This window comes from Augochlora pura, chromosome 4, assembly GCF_028453695.1.
Source record: "Augochlora pura isolate Apur16 chromosome 4, APUR_v2.2.1, whole genome shotgun sequence".
Lineage (NCBI taxonomy): Eukaryota > Metazoa > Arthropoda > Insecta > Hymenoptera > Halictidae > Augochlora > Augochlora pura.
The window spans coordinates 25273634-25290348 of NC_135775.1; the positions used below are offsets into that span (position 1 = coordinate 25273634).

Consider the following 16715-nt stretch of genomic DNA (forward strand, 5'->3'; position numbering starts at 1 on the left):
CTCCTCCTTACTCTCCTCCTTCTTCTTTCCGTTCCCTCGTGTTCTTTTTCTCGCCGTTTTAAGCACTCTTTTGAGCAAGGTTGGCCACCATGTTTTTCCTCGCCGCGTGCCCCTGCCCGCCTCTCGTGTGCGTATATAAAACCGACCTTCGCGCTCTCACTCTCTCTCTCTCTCTTCCAAGAGAGAGCGAAAGAGAGAGAAAGAGAGAGAGATAGCGAGAGGGAGGGAGAGAGAATAACGATCGAGAGGAGAAAAGAAAATGTTGAAAGGGAGGGGGAGAAAAAAAGAAAACCGGTGGATCGAAAAGATACGTACACGACGACCGCGAAACTGTTCCTTTAAAACACGAGGTCACCACCTGAACGACGAAGACAGATACTTTTCAATTGAGGACGTCGAATTTTGTTCATGTTCACTTCATATTTTACCTGTTCCAAACAATGGCCTTTGTTGCCCCCGGTAGCTTCGACGCGTTTGTTTTTCGCTGCGTCCGGCACGTTCGCCGTTTCGTTGTCGATCGCCGTTCATAAAGCCGCGGAAACAAGAACGGCAACAGAGGCCATCCCGTGATTGTGTCGTAGTAGCTAGTTTGTGATCTATGCTTTGCATTCCCGTTGAAATCGGCGAGGCACGCCGAAGATCGATCGACGGAGAAACGATCTCCCGGTACAGCTGCGCGCTCTCCCGCGCCAGACATCGGGAACAAATCTTTCCGTGCGTGGTCCCCCCCGATCGATCTTCGGCCCTCGCGCTTTTACACATTCGCCTGTCTGGGCTTCGCTTTCTCCTTCCCGGAACGTCCTTCCACCGTTTCACGATCTCTCACGCCTAACACAAACGGATTATTCGAGCCCGCAACCGGATCCTCGTCACTGCAACTCCCGGCGCTCTGACGAGAACCGCTCCAAGTCCCACTTCTAGATCCTCCTCCGCTTCTGCGTCCCCGAGGACCAGTTCATCTCGACTCGAGGAAACACCGAATCGCTATCCTCCCGACGCGAAATTAGTTCCAGAAGACTGTGACCATTCACGTGGACATTGTTTCATTGAATAAATACTCCTTCGTTAAGCTTAGCGTTTGTCGGGATCCTGGGTCCCGGGCATTCATTGACACTCGAGCTACCGAGCCGCTGGAACACCCACTCGATTATCTGTTGCGAAGCCTGAATTAAAATCCATTCGGTCAAAGGTCGTTCCAATTTGCGACGACCCCCGCGCGAAACAAAAATTCCGCGCGTAAATTCGATGAAAATTTTCTTCCTCGCTCAATCGTTGCATTACAGTCTTCGCGGTCTTGCATTTGATCGGTTTTCTCACAAATGCATTAAATCCGCAGTTTAGTAGCGACACCTTAGATCGCAAACGTACAGCCACACGGCGGCTTCGTAAAACTAGAGTAACTTATTCCTACAAGCAATTTCGACACGAACAATCGGGATCGACTGTCACCGTCGCGACACAACACGGTCGGGTTTCGCAAAAGGCTAACAATGTAGCTCGAGTGTGAACGAGGGCCCTGTTCGCGGTGAACGCGTCGAGATCGACTGGAAACCCCAATGCTCCCCTCAGCCAGACACTCGAGGTGAATTCCCAGTTGCAAACAGAGTAAAACAGAGAAAAGAAAAAAAAAATAGTCAGATATAAGAGTAAAAAAAAAAAGAATAGTAAAAAGAAAAGAAAAAAGCAAAAATGAAAAAAAGAAAAAAAAAAAGAAGTAAATTAGAATGATTAGTCCGTGGTGGCGGAGGCAAATTGGTGCCCTAACTCTCACTTGGTCAATCGTGTTCTGTTCTGTGCGCTGCCTGTCCTGCGCTTCTGGTTCGCGACACTCTGTGGTGGTATTCTGTGGGTCGGCTGCTCTCTACCGGGTGCGCCGCGTGTGCCTGCTTCCGGTCTCTTCTTCTTCCGGCCCCCGCAAAAAAGGAGTTGCAACAGCGTGTTGTGTTCCAGCAACACGCCACTCTGATCGGCGGCCCGAACGCAACCAGCTGCCCTGTCTGCCACAAACTCTTCCTCAGCGGCGAGGCTCTTATGGAGCACATGAAGCACACCCACAAGGACCCGAATGCCTCCGGCGTTGCCAGTAAGTATCTACGGATAAATCGAGCACCCTCGATCACCGTCCGTGTCATTCTTTCTTTCTCCGGGTTGCTTCTGTTCCCTTTCTTCTTCTTTTTTCTTTCTGTTCCTGTTCGACACCGCTCGCGACGCGTGTACCATGGGGACCGTACACCTGTCCGTCGCGCAGCTATCATCTAGGCCCAACGATCACCCGTGCTCTCGCTAATCGCTGGTTACGCCGCCGGACCATCCGTCAGGCCCAAAATTATCTAGCCTCTTTTTGCTCCGACGTTCTCTTCGGTCCTGCCCCATCGACGACCATGCAGTTACACGCTGTTCGAGTCGTCGATGCTTTCAGGACGAACGTCGACGTCGGAGCCGTACATTTTTTCCTTTATTTAAGCGGTAACGAATAACCAATTTAAAATATCTGGAGAAAAAACGAGAAAACGGGAACGCGGTCCAGTAAAGACCGCTAACGAATTGATCAGAGACGCTAATTCCAGAATCGAGTGTCAAAGATAGACGACGCGCAACAACACACGCGAGTAACCTCGTTAGAATATCGATCGCGCGTTTTCCGAAGAAAGAATAGATTAAAGATCGCTACGGGCGCAAAACCAGCGAACTGTGCCGAACGACCTAAAGAGCACGATGGTCGGTGGACCTCCGCACTAACGCTATAACACGGTGGCCTAACTCGGGACGCGCTTTGGGTCTTTTCCGATGACCGCCGGCGAGGGAGACCAATCGAGACCAATCTCGATCCCGATTCGCTTCGAATCGGGACCGAAGAATGATCGCGACGGCTTTAATAAAAAATGAGCCAGAGATATTCGACGACGATTGGTCCCTTCGCCGTCGGTCACCGACTTCCGGCTGGGTCGAGCTCCGTTCGTCTAACACCGCCTAACAGCTAACGAGCGGGGGGCCGGCCGAGGGTTTTCTCGCGCGGATTCCTTCGTGGAGAAAGAAAGAACGGAGATAGACGTAACGAGGGTGCCTTAATTGCGCGAGTAAGTCTAAAAACGGAGCGAGAGAGAGAGAGAGAGAGGGACCGTGGCGAATGGCGTATGAGTGGGAGAGAGCGAGAGAGAACCGAACGAGAGGGAGAGCGAACGCGTGAACGAGCGAATGGAGACAGCGAGAAAGAGAAGCGAGAAAGTGGTGGAACAACCGCTCATCGGGAGACACGAACGAGGGGTGGTTCGTCCTTAGTCTTTAAGTACGTTTCACGTCCCCCCCCTACACCCAGACACCCCCACAACCCCCCCACCTGAGAAACTTGCTTTGGCGCGGGCGATATGCACACATTGTCCTGTCACTTCTTCGTACTCTGTTGTGGCGCTGAAAAACGGAAAAAGGGGGTGTAGCACAGTTAGAGCGCACTCACCGACTAATACTTTGCGTACACTACTGGCTAATATTACTATATAACGTGTAGACGGTGCACGGGTCGTCATGCGACCGACGCGAGATCGCCGCGTCGGCGGTCAGCCGCGCGGAAGTCACTCGGGATCGGAGAACGAGAAGAAAAGGGTACCCGAAGGGCGGTGCTCGACGGTCGTGTCTTATTTATAAGACCGTCTTAACCCTCGGAGGGACGGATGGTTTTCGATCGTCGCTGGAAACGAATGCAGGGTCATTTTGGCCTCGCGATAAAGTTTGTGTTGGAAACTGGTGTCTTATCGTTCGCGGGTCGAAAGGTCCCTGCATTCGCCACGCGAGAAGGGTTAAGCCTGGTCTTCGGAGGCCAGCGAGATTCACGGTTCTTGGGATCTTTCTCGAGGACGATCTGCTCGAGCGTAAATGAGATCTTATAAATAAGACGCGACTGTGAACACGGCCCGAAAAAAAGGACTCCGTTCTCGGGGCTAAGTTGACTTTGAAAATACGATCGGTGAGGGGCGCGAGTCAATCGCGACGAGCAAACGTTCGGCTCGACGAGAGTAGTTCGTAGAGTTTTCACGGGTTTTAGCGTAAATATTGATGACCGCAATCCACGCGGTCCGCAAACATCGACCGGAATTTTCAAAGTCAACGGTCCCGGACGCGGAGGCCGGCCCCGGGGCGAATTTCGTTCTCCGCTCCACGGCGATCTTCTCGCGCGGTATCGCCCGGCGCGGCTCGCGGCGCGTCCGCCGCACGGCGGCCCGTGCACGCAATGTATATCGTACATGTATACGCGGCACGGTGTACACATCTACGCTATATGTTTAAACAAAAACCGGTGCTTGAGTAAGGGTGGTGTTCTCGTTCTCGTTTTGTGCGTGTTCTGTCAAGTGTGTGGGCCTGGTACGCGTACGCGTAGAACGCGTGCGCGTATCGATCTAGAGAATCCGTATTAGATAGACGTACAGAGAAGAACAATCGACAAGACGCAGCGAACTAACTCTGTCTTACGCGCGAGGGTGTCCCGTTTCTATTTTTTTTTAATGAGCTCGCGTCGTCTCGTTTCCTCCGTCGTCTTCCAGCCAGAGTCTGCGACTCGCGTCTCGACCGTTTCGGCTGTTCGCCTGAGAATCTCTGAGAGAAAAGAAACACAGAGAAACAGAGCTAGAGAGTGAGAAAGAGAAAAATCTCGAGTGTGTCTCGAACTCCAAGCGAGGAAGAGAATCGAACCACGCGTGTCCATTCGCAACGAGAGATGTGCACGACGGAGTCTTCTTCCCGTGAAGAGAGAACCTGGAAGAGGAGAGTACCGAATGGAATAGCGAGGGAACGGCTAGAGAGAAAGAGAAAGAGAGAAAGAGAGAGAGAGAAAAAGAGTGGGGAAAAATATACGGGAGAACGTGTCCAGAAGACGAAACGAGAAAAAAGCTGATGTTGGAGAAAAACGCGTCGCCGCTGATCAGACAAAAGGGGATCCGAACGACGAGAGATAGAAAAGCATAAGCGCTAACAAATCAAAAAACAAAAAAACAAAAAAAAAACAAAAAAAATAAAGACAAAGAACTAGAGCGATTAGAGATCTGTACTCGTCGTCGAGAACGTTTTCTTTGTGCGTCTATGAAGCGTGCGTGCGTGCGTGCGCGCGCGCGCGCGTACGTGCGTGTGCATCTTGGTTTTTGGGCCGACGACCTCGCTCGTGAAAGGGAGCCAGCAAACGGCAGAAGCAGCTCGCGGTGCGTCCGAGGTCAGTGCTCTCCTCTGGTCCTCGGCTATCCGTGTCTGCAAGGATTCTCCCTTCGCCTTCGAGGTCGACCGGAATGTCGACGTACGTACACGCGCGTGTGTACCCGCGAATGCGTGAGAAATAAGGTGGAGGAGGACGAGAGGGAGGAGGAGGTGGAATGAAGACGAAGAGATTCTTTAGAAAAAAAAATAAAATAAAATAAAATAAATCAATAAATATAGATAGAAAGTACCGAAAAAAAAAATATATATATATATAAATAGAGAGAATTAAGAGAAGATTGATCATTGATGATAAACGAGACGAGATGAGATTTTTTGAGAGAGCGAGAGAGAGAGCGAGAGAGAGAGAGAGACGATATATTATGCTGATAATGCGATATCTACGATATATCTATATATATATACATATATACATATATATGGAGGCGGTGGCTTTCGTTCTCCTTGGGAAGCTTTATCCTGCTTAGCATTGACCTTGAAATTGTGTCGCCCTATTGTTCCCTCCGCTGACTGCACAACCTCCGTTGCCGGGGTTTACCTAGCGAAGCGACGGACCGCCAACCACCCGTGTCCAGTGTGCGGAAAACACTACGTCAACGAGGGTAGTCTTAGGAAGCACCTGGCCTGTCATCCTGAGACCAGTCAGCTTAGCTCAAGCCTCAGGATGTGGCCGTGCTCGGTGTGCCAAGCCGTCTTCACTCATGAGAGCGGTAAGTATATCCTCCTTCTTTGCTGCAACCATAACGACGCTCAGATACGTACATATAATGAATATATTATTCTACCTCGTTAATGCTCTTACTACCCATTTCATTTCATCGTATTCTTCTTCTTCTTCTTCTTCTTCTTCTACTTCTACTACTATTATTACTTACTAATTCATCCTCCTCTTTTACTTCTTCTTCTTCTTCTTCTTCTACATTTTCTTATTTTATTTATTTTTGTACTTGTTTCATCTTTCGATACGAATATCGTTTTCCTTCGTTTCGAATACGTCGGAGTTTAAAGTTTTTAATCGTATTTTTATCTATCTATATTTATATATATATATCGTGTCTGTTTATCCGTTCTGCGATATATCTGTGTAATACTGACCAATAACGAACTCTATCGAGATCGCCTCTGCTTTGCTGTTAAGGTTTGTTGAGTCACATGGAGCACATGAGAATGGACCCGAAACACCAGTTCGCCGCGCAGTACGTTTTAAGCCGCGCGGCCGCCGAGAGGCGGGAGAGAGAGATCCTCGCGTCTTCGAGTTTAGGTAACGAAACACAACCAAGTCGTCTCCAGAGACAACAGTCATTTACTATATATTATACCTATTTATATATCTATATCACCGTCTACGTATATGTGTGCGATACCTGGCGTAGACGAGAGACCGCGAGCGATCGCTACGAGCGGCAGACCGTCTCGTTTTCGATCGCCGCGTCTCGCCGATGCGCATCAAATATGTATTAATGTGTGTGTAATTATGATCGTTAAAAAAAAAACGCGAGCTGAGACGCGCGCGAACGACGGTCCTAACGTGGTTCTGGTGTCCGGCAGGTGCGGGATTGGGTGTGTTGGGAAGCCAAACAGGCGGACCACAAAATTTGCAACAACCACCGATGTGTCCGTCGCCGTCGGCTCACTCGGACAGCAGCAGCGGAAACGGAAGACTATCGTCGGCCGGTAGTGAACCTGGTACGCTCCGATCTTGTTCCTCCGTCTTCTTGCAAACGGTCGTCAGTGGAATGATCGTTAGAGTGCCCGTGAAAACAGTCTTATAGAGTAACGACTATCCATCCTCACACGTCGCACACTCACAAAAACACACACGAACGTACACACGAACACACACACATAGAGAGAGAGAGAGAGAGAGAGAGACACGAGCCAAAACCAGAACCCGTTCGAGAAAAGCGAGAAGCTTTTCTGACCCACGAAAAAAAAAAAAAAACTGACGCACAGACACGCACACCACGAAACCCGATCCAACACGTAGACAAAGAAAAAAAACCCTGCACAAAGTCTCGTTGTAATGTGTACCAAAAGTATGTGTGACCCGCAAAAAAGAACAACGCCGAGCTTAGGCCGCAGCGACAGCGATTGTAGCAAAAACGTGTTAAATATGCACATCGATATTATTTCTGGAGAGTTACAAAAAATAAAGCATCTACGAATTCTTGTGTGAGTAATTCCCGCATATCATGACGAGCGTCTCTGTTTTTTATAAGAACGTCTCTCTTCTTTCTTCTTCTACTGCTACTACTTTCTTCGACTACTCTTCTCGTCTCTTCTACTCCGTATACAATCTACTGCCGTATTAACGCCGCTAGAGACGACGACAATACCACCGTGAGAAATGAGCTGTTCTTTTTTTTTCATGATTAACGACGTACCGTTAGCGCCAAACTAAATAAAAAAAAAAAAAAAAAAAGAAAGAAATTGACATAAACGCGACCGAAAGACCCACGCCACGGCAACCGGTTACGCGACCGCCCATATTAACGGGAGCAGACTTTTGCGCAGGTACCGGTCTGCTGAACAACAACAACAACAATAACAACAACAATATGGCGTCGCCGGGACCGAGCGGCAACAAGCTCAGCGAGATGCTGAGGGCCGGCAGCCAACCGGGGACGGCGCAACAGTACCACGACGAGATGCAGTCGCAGCAGCAACGCATGGCGGTGATGGCGGCCGCGGTCGCGTCAGCGGGTAAGAATTCGTCGATGATCGGGGAACGTGGTACGGTTCGCTCTCTCTCTTGGATCGATCGATCTGACCCCCGGATCCGTGCTCGCGGGATTTAGCTCTCGCGGCACGCCGTTCAAGGACGTCGATAGCCGCTTATCGGGTCGCGCGACGCGAGTCCGTTCCCGGGGACAACAGATAGACAAACCGCGAACGGACTCGTTCCAATTATTCCGACGATAAACCGCTTGATTTACAATTGTGTTGTTCTTCCGCGGCAAGGATTTTTCTTATCTTAGTGGCCGGCCCGCGTAGATCGCGAGCATGTCGCTAGTTCGGCGACGCTGATAAGAACGGCGTCTCCGCGATGAGTCGATCGCGGGAATAACACGCCGAGAATCTGGAAGTGCAAAGCTTTCTTGTCGCCAGATGTTCGGCGAACATGCAGCGTTCTCTAGGCATAGTTGATCAAAGGTTCCGGAGGTTCACCGATTTTTTGCCCGGCCTTTTGCATCGTCGATTTATATTGCGTTTGCTGAGACGTATCTTAAAGAGACGCGTCTCCGAATGCGAGTATAAAGAGTCTCGATGCTTTCTGCGTCTGAAGACAGAAATGGGTGAATCTTCAAGAGCTGAATAACATACGGTTAAAGCGTCGTTAAGCAGGCATCTACGATAGCTCTGTTGAGAAAAAGTTAGCCTTTCTTTTTAGAAAGTATCTTAGAGTATACCCAGGTTATAGCTAAGTGTATCTAGCTCTCTACTCAGAGTACAGCTAAGATATACCTAGAATATGCCTAAGTATACCTAAAATATACTTCGAGTATACCTAGAGTGTATCTACCTCCTTCTAGAAAGATAGAAACAGTATCCTGCTGCAACAGAACTAGTATTCCGTAGAAGCATCTTCAAGTAAAAAAAAGAAAAGGTATCACCCTCCCCTCCGTCCGATGAAAACCAAAACCGATCGGTGTTCCGCAGGTTTGCAAAATTCGGTGTCGCCGAATCTATCGCCGGTGGACATGGCGTCCCTGGCGGCGGCGATGAGGATGGGCAACAACGGTGACATGAGCGGGGGCGCGCAAGGATCGACGGGACCGCAACAACAGGGAGTGCAGGCAACCGGACCAGAACAGACGCTGAGGATGCACCAGGCGGAAGCCTTGTTGCGTTCTCAGGCGGAAGCCGCGCTGAGACTGGCTGTAAGTCTATTGTCCGCTCTGTCTGCCAAACGGACGCCTCTCGTCCGACGAACAATCCAGACCCCTCGTAAAGCTTCCCCGAAACGATGTAGCTAATTGAGACGGTGTGTAACGTTTTGCTACAGGTAACGCAGGCGGCAGCAGCGGCGGCGAGTTCTGCGGTCGGCGGCGACGTCAGACATCACTTGGGACAGCATAACGGAGGCAGCACTTCCGGCATGCCGGGACATCACACGAACCAACAGATGTCCCAACAAGACAACCTGCCATCCGACCTTGGTGAGTCTCGACAAGGTTGCTCTACCGCCAGTTGTTCGATAGCTCGTTAAATCTCTACCAGGCTCAAGTTCTATACATTGGGGATGAACTTCTGTTCATCGAAGCCCAAGTTTTGTTCTACGAATGAATGTTCTGTTCTTTAAACGAAGTAGCTAAAATGTCCGAAACATTCTTGCAAAGACTCTAGCATCATAGAAGACGCAATAGATGACGAACGGTTGAACTTCGCAGGGGAAGCGCTACGACTGCAAGAGCAACGGCTAGAGCAGGCGCTGAGGCTTCACGGTGACCCGCGTGCGCTGAGTTTCACCTTACAGCACGTTGTCAACCAGCAGAACAACCAGCAACCATGAAAATTCAGTTACTACTGAGACGAGTGGACCCTTTGGACGTCCGAGCAGACGAGCCTGCAGCAGCAAGCTGAACGCCTGAACCAGCAGTCGCTGCAAACCAGCGAGCGACCTGCGTCCCTTGGCGATCAGCAGCAGCAGGCTTCGTCGAGCATTGGTCTTCACCACCATCAGCAGCAGCAGCAACAGCAACAGCAACAGCAGCAACAACAACAGCAGCAACCGCAACAGCAGCAGCAGCAGCTTCAGGAAGACCGCGGCGTCAAGAGGAAAGCCGACGATATGATCGGTAACTCTGAGAACGTCTAAAGAATCGGCGTACGCGGACGATCAACGAATTGTCAATTCATGCGATCGTTTATCGTCCTCTTACGGCGTTCGAGGCGTCCAATTGTGGTCACCCGCGCAATCACTCATGTCTCAGCAGTACAACTTTAGAATCTTTCTTGAAGAAAAAAAACGGCGAGGTCTCGGAAGGGCTCGAGGGCCCATTCCGAGGTCTCCCGGCACTTTGAAGCCCGGCCACGTTCGGTCACGTCGTGGCCGACCGAACCTGATCGCCCGCTTGATCAAGCGGGCGAAGCACAAACAGACTTGATACGTATCTAGAAATCCGTTAGACGGTGCGTGGCGAGGAGCGTCGCGGTGACGATGGTCTTCTAGCGCAGCGGTTGCCTACGCGGCCGCTGATCACGTTGTTCCTACTTCGGTCCTGGCCCCAGAGTTCCTAGAACGACCCCCTGAACATCGCTCGACCGGGATCGTGGTCGGTCGATCGGGTTCGTGCCGTCGTGCTCCGACGGGCACCGGTCGGCGACGCTCCCCGTCGGGCGAGCAGCGCGTTTTTTTGCCGCGACGTCGCTCTTTCCGAATTCTCAGGACGCGTTGTCACCGCGAGCAGCCCGCCACCCCTGAGACGTGCCATAATATTAATGAACCGCGACTGCTTATAACTGACGCGCGGCCGGTCGCGCGGCGGGCTCCCGGTCCCGATCGGGCCCCCGCGTGCGCCGTGCTCGACGCGAGGTACTATGGTTTTTTTAGTACAAGGGCCGAAAAGCGAGGGGCCGCGCGCGCCCGGGGCCCGGCGAGACTTCGTGAGCCGCGGCGGTAAACCCGGCCCGCGGTCCCAGGCTCAACAAACTAACCCGTATACATATTATACATACCTTACGAAACCTGTTTAAGGCAAACCTCCCCCTAATCTTAGCTCCCGTAACGTTTAAGGCAGACGAACAGACGCCGGAGACACGCGTCTGAGACGTGCGTAAACGCGGTCCAGGCTCCCGCCGTTGCCCGATCGCGGGTGGAACAGCGGGGGCGACGTCGCCGCGCGGTGTACAAGCGAAGATAAAAGTCCTCTTCCCGTTCTAATCGGACGGGCAAAAACGCGATTACAAATCGAGAAGAAAGACGATATCGGTCTGACAAACGAACGGGCGCGGTCGGGCCGTGTCGAGGCCCGGCACCCCGGTTTAGTGATTTACATTGTACACACAAAGCTGAGAAAGCACACGAAGAGAAGAAGACCGCCTCCCGTCGCGGAGGAGAGTGCATACGTATCTAACGGACACGTATATATACATACACAAGCGTATACGTATACATATGCGCCTGCATATGTGTATCTATACGGAATATATATATAAATGTATATGTATACATACAGGAAGTGCACACACACACACGAGCACACGAGCTCGCACAACCGAGCCCACACAATGAAAACACATACACACACACACATATTCTGTACACACATAACACGGCGAAACTTACTCGAGACGTAAGGATTTAAATAGAAATGCGCGCAACTTGTGCTGGTCGTCAGCACGGAAACTATTAGCTCGTAAGCGGACAAACAAAATATAATTATTACAAACAGTTATATTATATATATTATATATACATACAGAGAGTCTGGCGTGTATGATGCAGAGAGACAAAACGAAGAAAAAATTTTTAGGAGGGGGGCGGCGAGGTCGGAAGGCGAATTAGTGGCACACACGGCCTGGCCGCTGTTTGTGCCCCCTCCCCGTTGTACACGTGCACAGTTTTCGATAAAATCGAGGGGCCACCGGTTCGAGCCGCGCGAGGATGTATTGTACATGAGAAGAGAAGAACGAGTCGATATACAAAACGTGAGAAGACCGGCGTCTCGCGCGAGCGCAACGCGGTGCGGAGGAACGCCCGCGGATGCTCGCGCTGGACGCCGGGGCCAGACTGCGGCACCCGAACCAGGTGGCGGTGAAGAATCGACGATAGAGAACTGAGGATGCACAGAGAGAGTAAGAGAGAAATAAAAAACTAAATGCTAAATATTATATATATTATATATATATAAATATTATAAATAATAAATATAGGGTCTATGAGACTAGGATATAAATTAGGCGAAAAAGAGGATATTCGAGCGACTGTGCCCGCGTGCCTGTGCAGTTGTACACGATCCCGAGCAACCGTCGACCAGAGAACGATGTCGAAAGTGTGGATGAAACAAGGGAGGAAGACCATGCAGAAGGGAGAAAGAGAGAGGGAGTGAGAAAGAGAACGAGAACAAGAGAAAGAGAGACCACGAGAGCAACAGGGGAAAATATTCGTGAATGAACGGCCTCGGGATGGTCGCGTACGTGCACGGGCACGCGATTATTGCGAATGGGAAGCTGCGCGAAAGGGAATGTGCTTCGTGAGCATCAAGGATGGAACGAATGCGCGAAAAAATGCGAGCCGTGAACGCCAGCTTGTGAGCGAACGAATGGGAGTCGAGCGCATGGGAGAGAGAGCATGCGAGAGAGATTTTAGTGTGGCGTGCTTCAGGTAATCTGAGGTCCTGTGATCGTTATAAGCAAAATATTTTTTTATTTCCGAGTATAATAATCTGAACGCGTAAAAATAATTGCGTCGTTTCGAACTTTTACTTGCAATATACCGTTACGTTCTCGCAATACTTAGAAAGAAGAAGAAGAATAAAGATGAACGAAGAAGAAGAAGGAGAAACGGAACAGAAGGTGGATCAATTTTATTAAAAACGGAGCTGAAAAAAAATGAATAATGGAAAACGAAAGCACACGAGAAAAGGTGAAAAAAACGTGAGATACAAATGAGAAATCGAGGCGAGGAATAGCATTAATTGAGATGAAAAGGTGAATCGCGAACAAAAATGAGAAAAAAATACTAAAAAGAGCTACGAAGATGAGGATGACGAGGGAGAGGAAATGAGGAAGAAACTTTCGAGTACAATCCGGTTGAAAAAAGAAAATTAGTCGAAGAGTCCAGTAGGTTTTTTTCGAATCGAACACGTTTAGAGAAATGACTCGGACCAGTCCCCTAATCGACCCCCTCATCAAAACGAACACACGCGCACGATACCTCTTTGTGATAACCAAGCCCCCCCCATCAATCTCGAGCCAACGCGCGCCATTCCCCCGATTTCCAGACCTTTTTCTACTATTCCTGGACAGTCCGTAACTTTTTCGATGGGGTTTACTTTCGACGTGACCAGCTGAAAGCATTTTTTGCACGAAAACTAAAGTGAGAAAGAGAGAGAGAGAGTGAAAGAAAGATAGAGACGCGTTTTTCCCTTTTGGAACTCGATCTCGACCACCAGAATGAAAAAAATGCTGGTATTTTCGAAACAATCGGCGGACAATTAGAGGCGGTCCGAAGCAAAACAATTCGAAAACTGGAGACTATCGTGAGAAAAGATTCGTTGGAACGGAACAAAAAGGTATGATCATTCAATCGCGGCAACGTTCGACTCCTTCGTTTCCTTCGACTGGCAATCGTGGGCCCGAAGGGCGCGTTACGAATCCTTCGTATCGCGCCGAAAATTTTACCCTCGCATCGACCGGTTCACCCCTTCCGGAGACCCTCGTCGAGACTTTTTCGTTCCGTGACCAATCTATATTAGACGATGCTTTCGATGATGAGAATACGATCGAGACTCGAGCCAAAAAAATTCTTGCAAAATTACTCGGGAGGTCGCGAAAGTAGAAAAGCAAAAGCAGAACCTCCGCGTCCCGAATTCTCCGTTCCTCTTCGGGGAACATCCCATCCTCCGATTCGACCAACCCCACAAAAAAATGTTCGCCACTTACGAAAGTAGCCTAACGTCGTCATCTTCGTTGAACGTAAATGAGATCGTGAAAAATCAATGGAAAAAAATAAAACGAGAAGAAAAAAATACGGAAGACACGCGCCGAGAAGCCGCCGGTAAAAGCCAGGCTTTTTCACCGTCTGGAACGAGAGAAGAAAAGTTTGCTAAAGGATTCATCGTCAAAGCTACATTTAACGGTCGCACCGGCCCGACCGGCGACCGGAAACCGACCGATCGCGCCGATCCCGAGTCGCCATCTTTGTTCGAAGACTCCTCGGAGCGTACCCGAAACTAAAAGGAAAAAAAAAAAAGAAGGAAAGAAACAGAATCCAAATGCAACTTTCTAGCGTCCAAAAATCTATTTTTCTCACAGACAAATGACACGATGGCGAGCACTAAAGTAAACGATGACGAGATGGCGAAAGGGAGCCGGTGATGGAAGAAATTCTGCAGCTTTGGAAGTCGAAAGAAAAAAGGGACGAGGATCGGCGTGGATCGGGATCGACTTCCGGCGCCGGTGTACGCGCCGGTCGATCCATTGATCGTTCTTATTATAACAAGTTTTTGCGTTACAGGGCGTTTTTTCCTCGGATTAAGTAGTATGTAAATACACCTTGATATCACAAGCATAAACTGAGAATTTACTGGTAAACTTAAATCGAGTACATAATGCGAAATAGGGTTAGTTTCTATGTAAATACCTAAAGCTGGACGAGTGCATACACCTCGTTCACGCAACCAACGATAATCGTTTTTATCGAACCAGTGCTTCTGTTCGTCGTCGGTGTACGCCTGGTCGTTGGCGGTCGCGCTTATGCGAAAACCATCAGGAACACGATCCCGCCTGGTAGCGCGCGCGCGCGGTCCTTCGCGGGATCGCGCGGGGCGCCCAGCGCGAGCATAAGTGCGTTCCCCAAGTAATGGGCGTCGCTGATCGGGAAGTTTTTTTTTCTCGACACTGATACACACTCATACACAGATTCACACACAAAAAAACGACACACGCTCACCTACACACAAGCATTGCGATGGATTGTACAGCTACGATAGGATAGATATGTATTAAGCCTAAAGGACAAAAGGACAAAAAAAAAAATAATATGATGAACACAATTCTTCACACACTCGCACCAAACCGGCACCGAGAAACTAGCCTCCAAATTAGGACAGGGACCAAAAAAGAAAAAAAAAGAGAAAGACGACGACAGGGAAAAAAAAGATAACAAAAGCAGCGATCAAGGAGCAAAAAAGCAATGGGGAAAAAACTGGAAAAATGGGAAAACAAGAAACACACAATGTTCGGCGAACATTCATTTATTCGAGGAGGATATACTTTTTCCGTCTTTTCGGGTACCACGCGCATTTACATCATTCCACACGAGAGTTCGAGCGAAAACCATTGTATACACAAACACACACGAGTGATATATTCGGCCACGTTTCCGGAGGTGTGTTCGTATAGGAAAAAAAAAACGCGACAGCGGATTTGCTTGTTTCGGGATTCGTTTGTTTCGAAAACGCTGCGACCCTGCTCGGGGCGCTGCCAGTGGAATAGAATTGCCTGCGGTCGGACACGTTACTCGAGGAGAAGGCTGCCATCTGGAGCGGTTCGACGACGAATCGTCGCGAAGAGATAGAGAGAAAACGAGCGAGCAACGAGTAACTGTACGATTTTGCTTGGGTCCAGCATCGAGCAGCGTCGACGGCAGGTCGCAGCAATTTTTCCAAAATCGCAAACATAACCGATCGGCGAGAGGCAAAATTGACAGTCCACGGTCCCTCGACAAAAAAAACGAGCCGTCAAGGAGCAAAGGCGAGGAAAACGTAATCATCGGGAGAAATAGCAAACAAAATTGGTGCACGAATAACATGGAGCGGAGGAGATGATACGAAGAAATGGCAAAAAAGAAATGGAAGAGCGTATTCTGGAAAAAAGAAAAAACAAATCACCCACTTTTCACCGTCGCTATCGCCGTATATCAGCAGAACAGAGAAACGAACATCGAAATCCAAATTCACAGTGTGAGAGACGAGCGAGAGAAAGAGTGAGAAAGAGAGAGAGAGAGAAAGAAGAGAGTGTGTGAGACAGTGAGAAAGAGACAATACACAAGGAGAAGAGGAAAATTTCTTATTCAGCATATTAAACAAGAACAGTTATACAATCAGAAACACTACAGACGCCCGCACAACAACAACAACAACAATAAAACAAGAACAACGTCGAGATCCTTCATGACACGGTGATGAGTCGCGTCGCGACGGAGAGGAGACGATTCAAACAAAAACACACAATTTACACACACGACGGTCATGAAACGATTCCGAGACGACAGCTTTTCACAAGGTGCATCCTTACCGTGCGCCGAGGGTTGCTTTTGTTGATTCAGCGCAGAATTCATCAAAAAAAAAGAAGAAGAAGAATAAAAGCGATAACCGGAAGAAAAAACGGAGAGCAAACGAAGGTTTTCGTTTCTTTCGAGCGAGCACAGCGATCAAAAAAAGAAGTCGTATTCGAGAGATCGGTGGAAAAGGAAAGAAAAAAAAGAAGAAGAAGAGACAACTCGGCGAAGAAGAAGTGAAAATTTCGCGGCCATTCGAAGACAAAAGAAACTTTACGGGGCAGCAAGCCGACACGACAACTTCTCCCCAAAAAACCACCACCACCCCGCACACGTCACACCCCCGCGCGAGAAGGAGGAATGATTCCCGAGGCGCCGGCCCGTGCCCCGCGAACGTGTACCATATTTTATTAAAAAATCAACAAAAAAAAAAAACGTAACGATGAATAAACGATGTTTTTAAACCAAACACACAAGCAAACAATTAAACAATAGCTCTAGTAGTGTATGTTCTGTAATCGAAGAATGATAAGCGCGAAGGTAAACAAAGGTAAATAAATAAACGTAACAA

General features: G+C 49.2%; 1 protein-coding gene across 2 annotated transcripts; it reads left to right on the forward strand.

Annotated features, from left to right (window-relative positions):
- The first annotated feature begins 1707 nt into the window (after positions 1–1707).
- Dati (zinc finger protein datilografo) lies at positions 1708–9844 on the forward strand. Of its 2 annotated transcripts, none has more exons than XM_078178603.1 (8): positions 1708–2083; positions 5742–5909; positions 6338–6460; positions 6748–6885; positions 7702–7902; positions 8860–9080; positions 9206–9359; positions 9591–9844. In XM_078178603.1, exons 1-8 carry the CDS (start codon positions 2032–2034, stop codon positions 9710–9712), a joined length of 1179 nt encoding a protein of 392 aa, XP_078034729.1. In that variant the 5' UTR covers positions 1708–2031; the 3' UTR covers positions 9713–9844. The 2 variants fall into 2 exon arrangements, with proteins under 2 accessions (XP_078034729.1, XP_078034730.1); XM_078178604.1 differs by having other exon boundaries at positions 7714–7902.
- The last annotated feature ends 6871 nt before the right edge of the window (positions 9845–16715 follow it).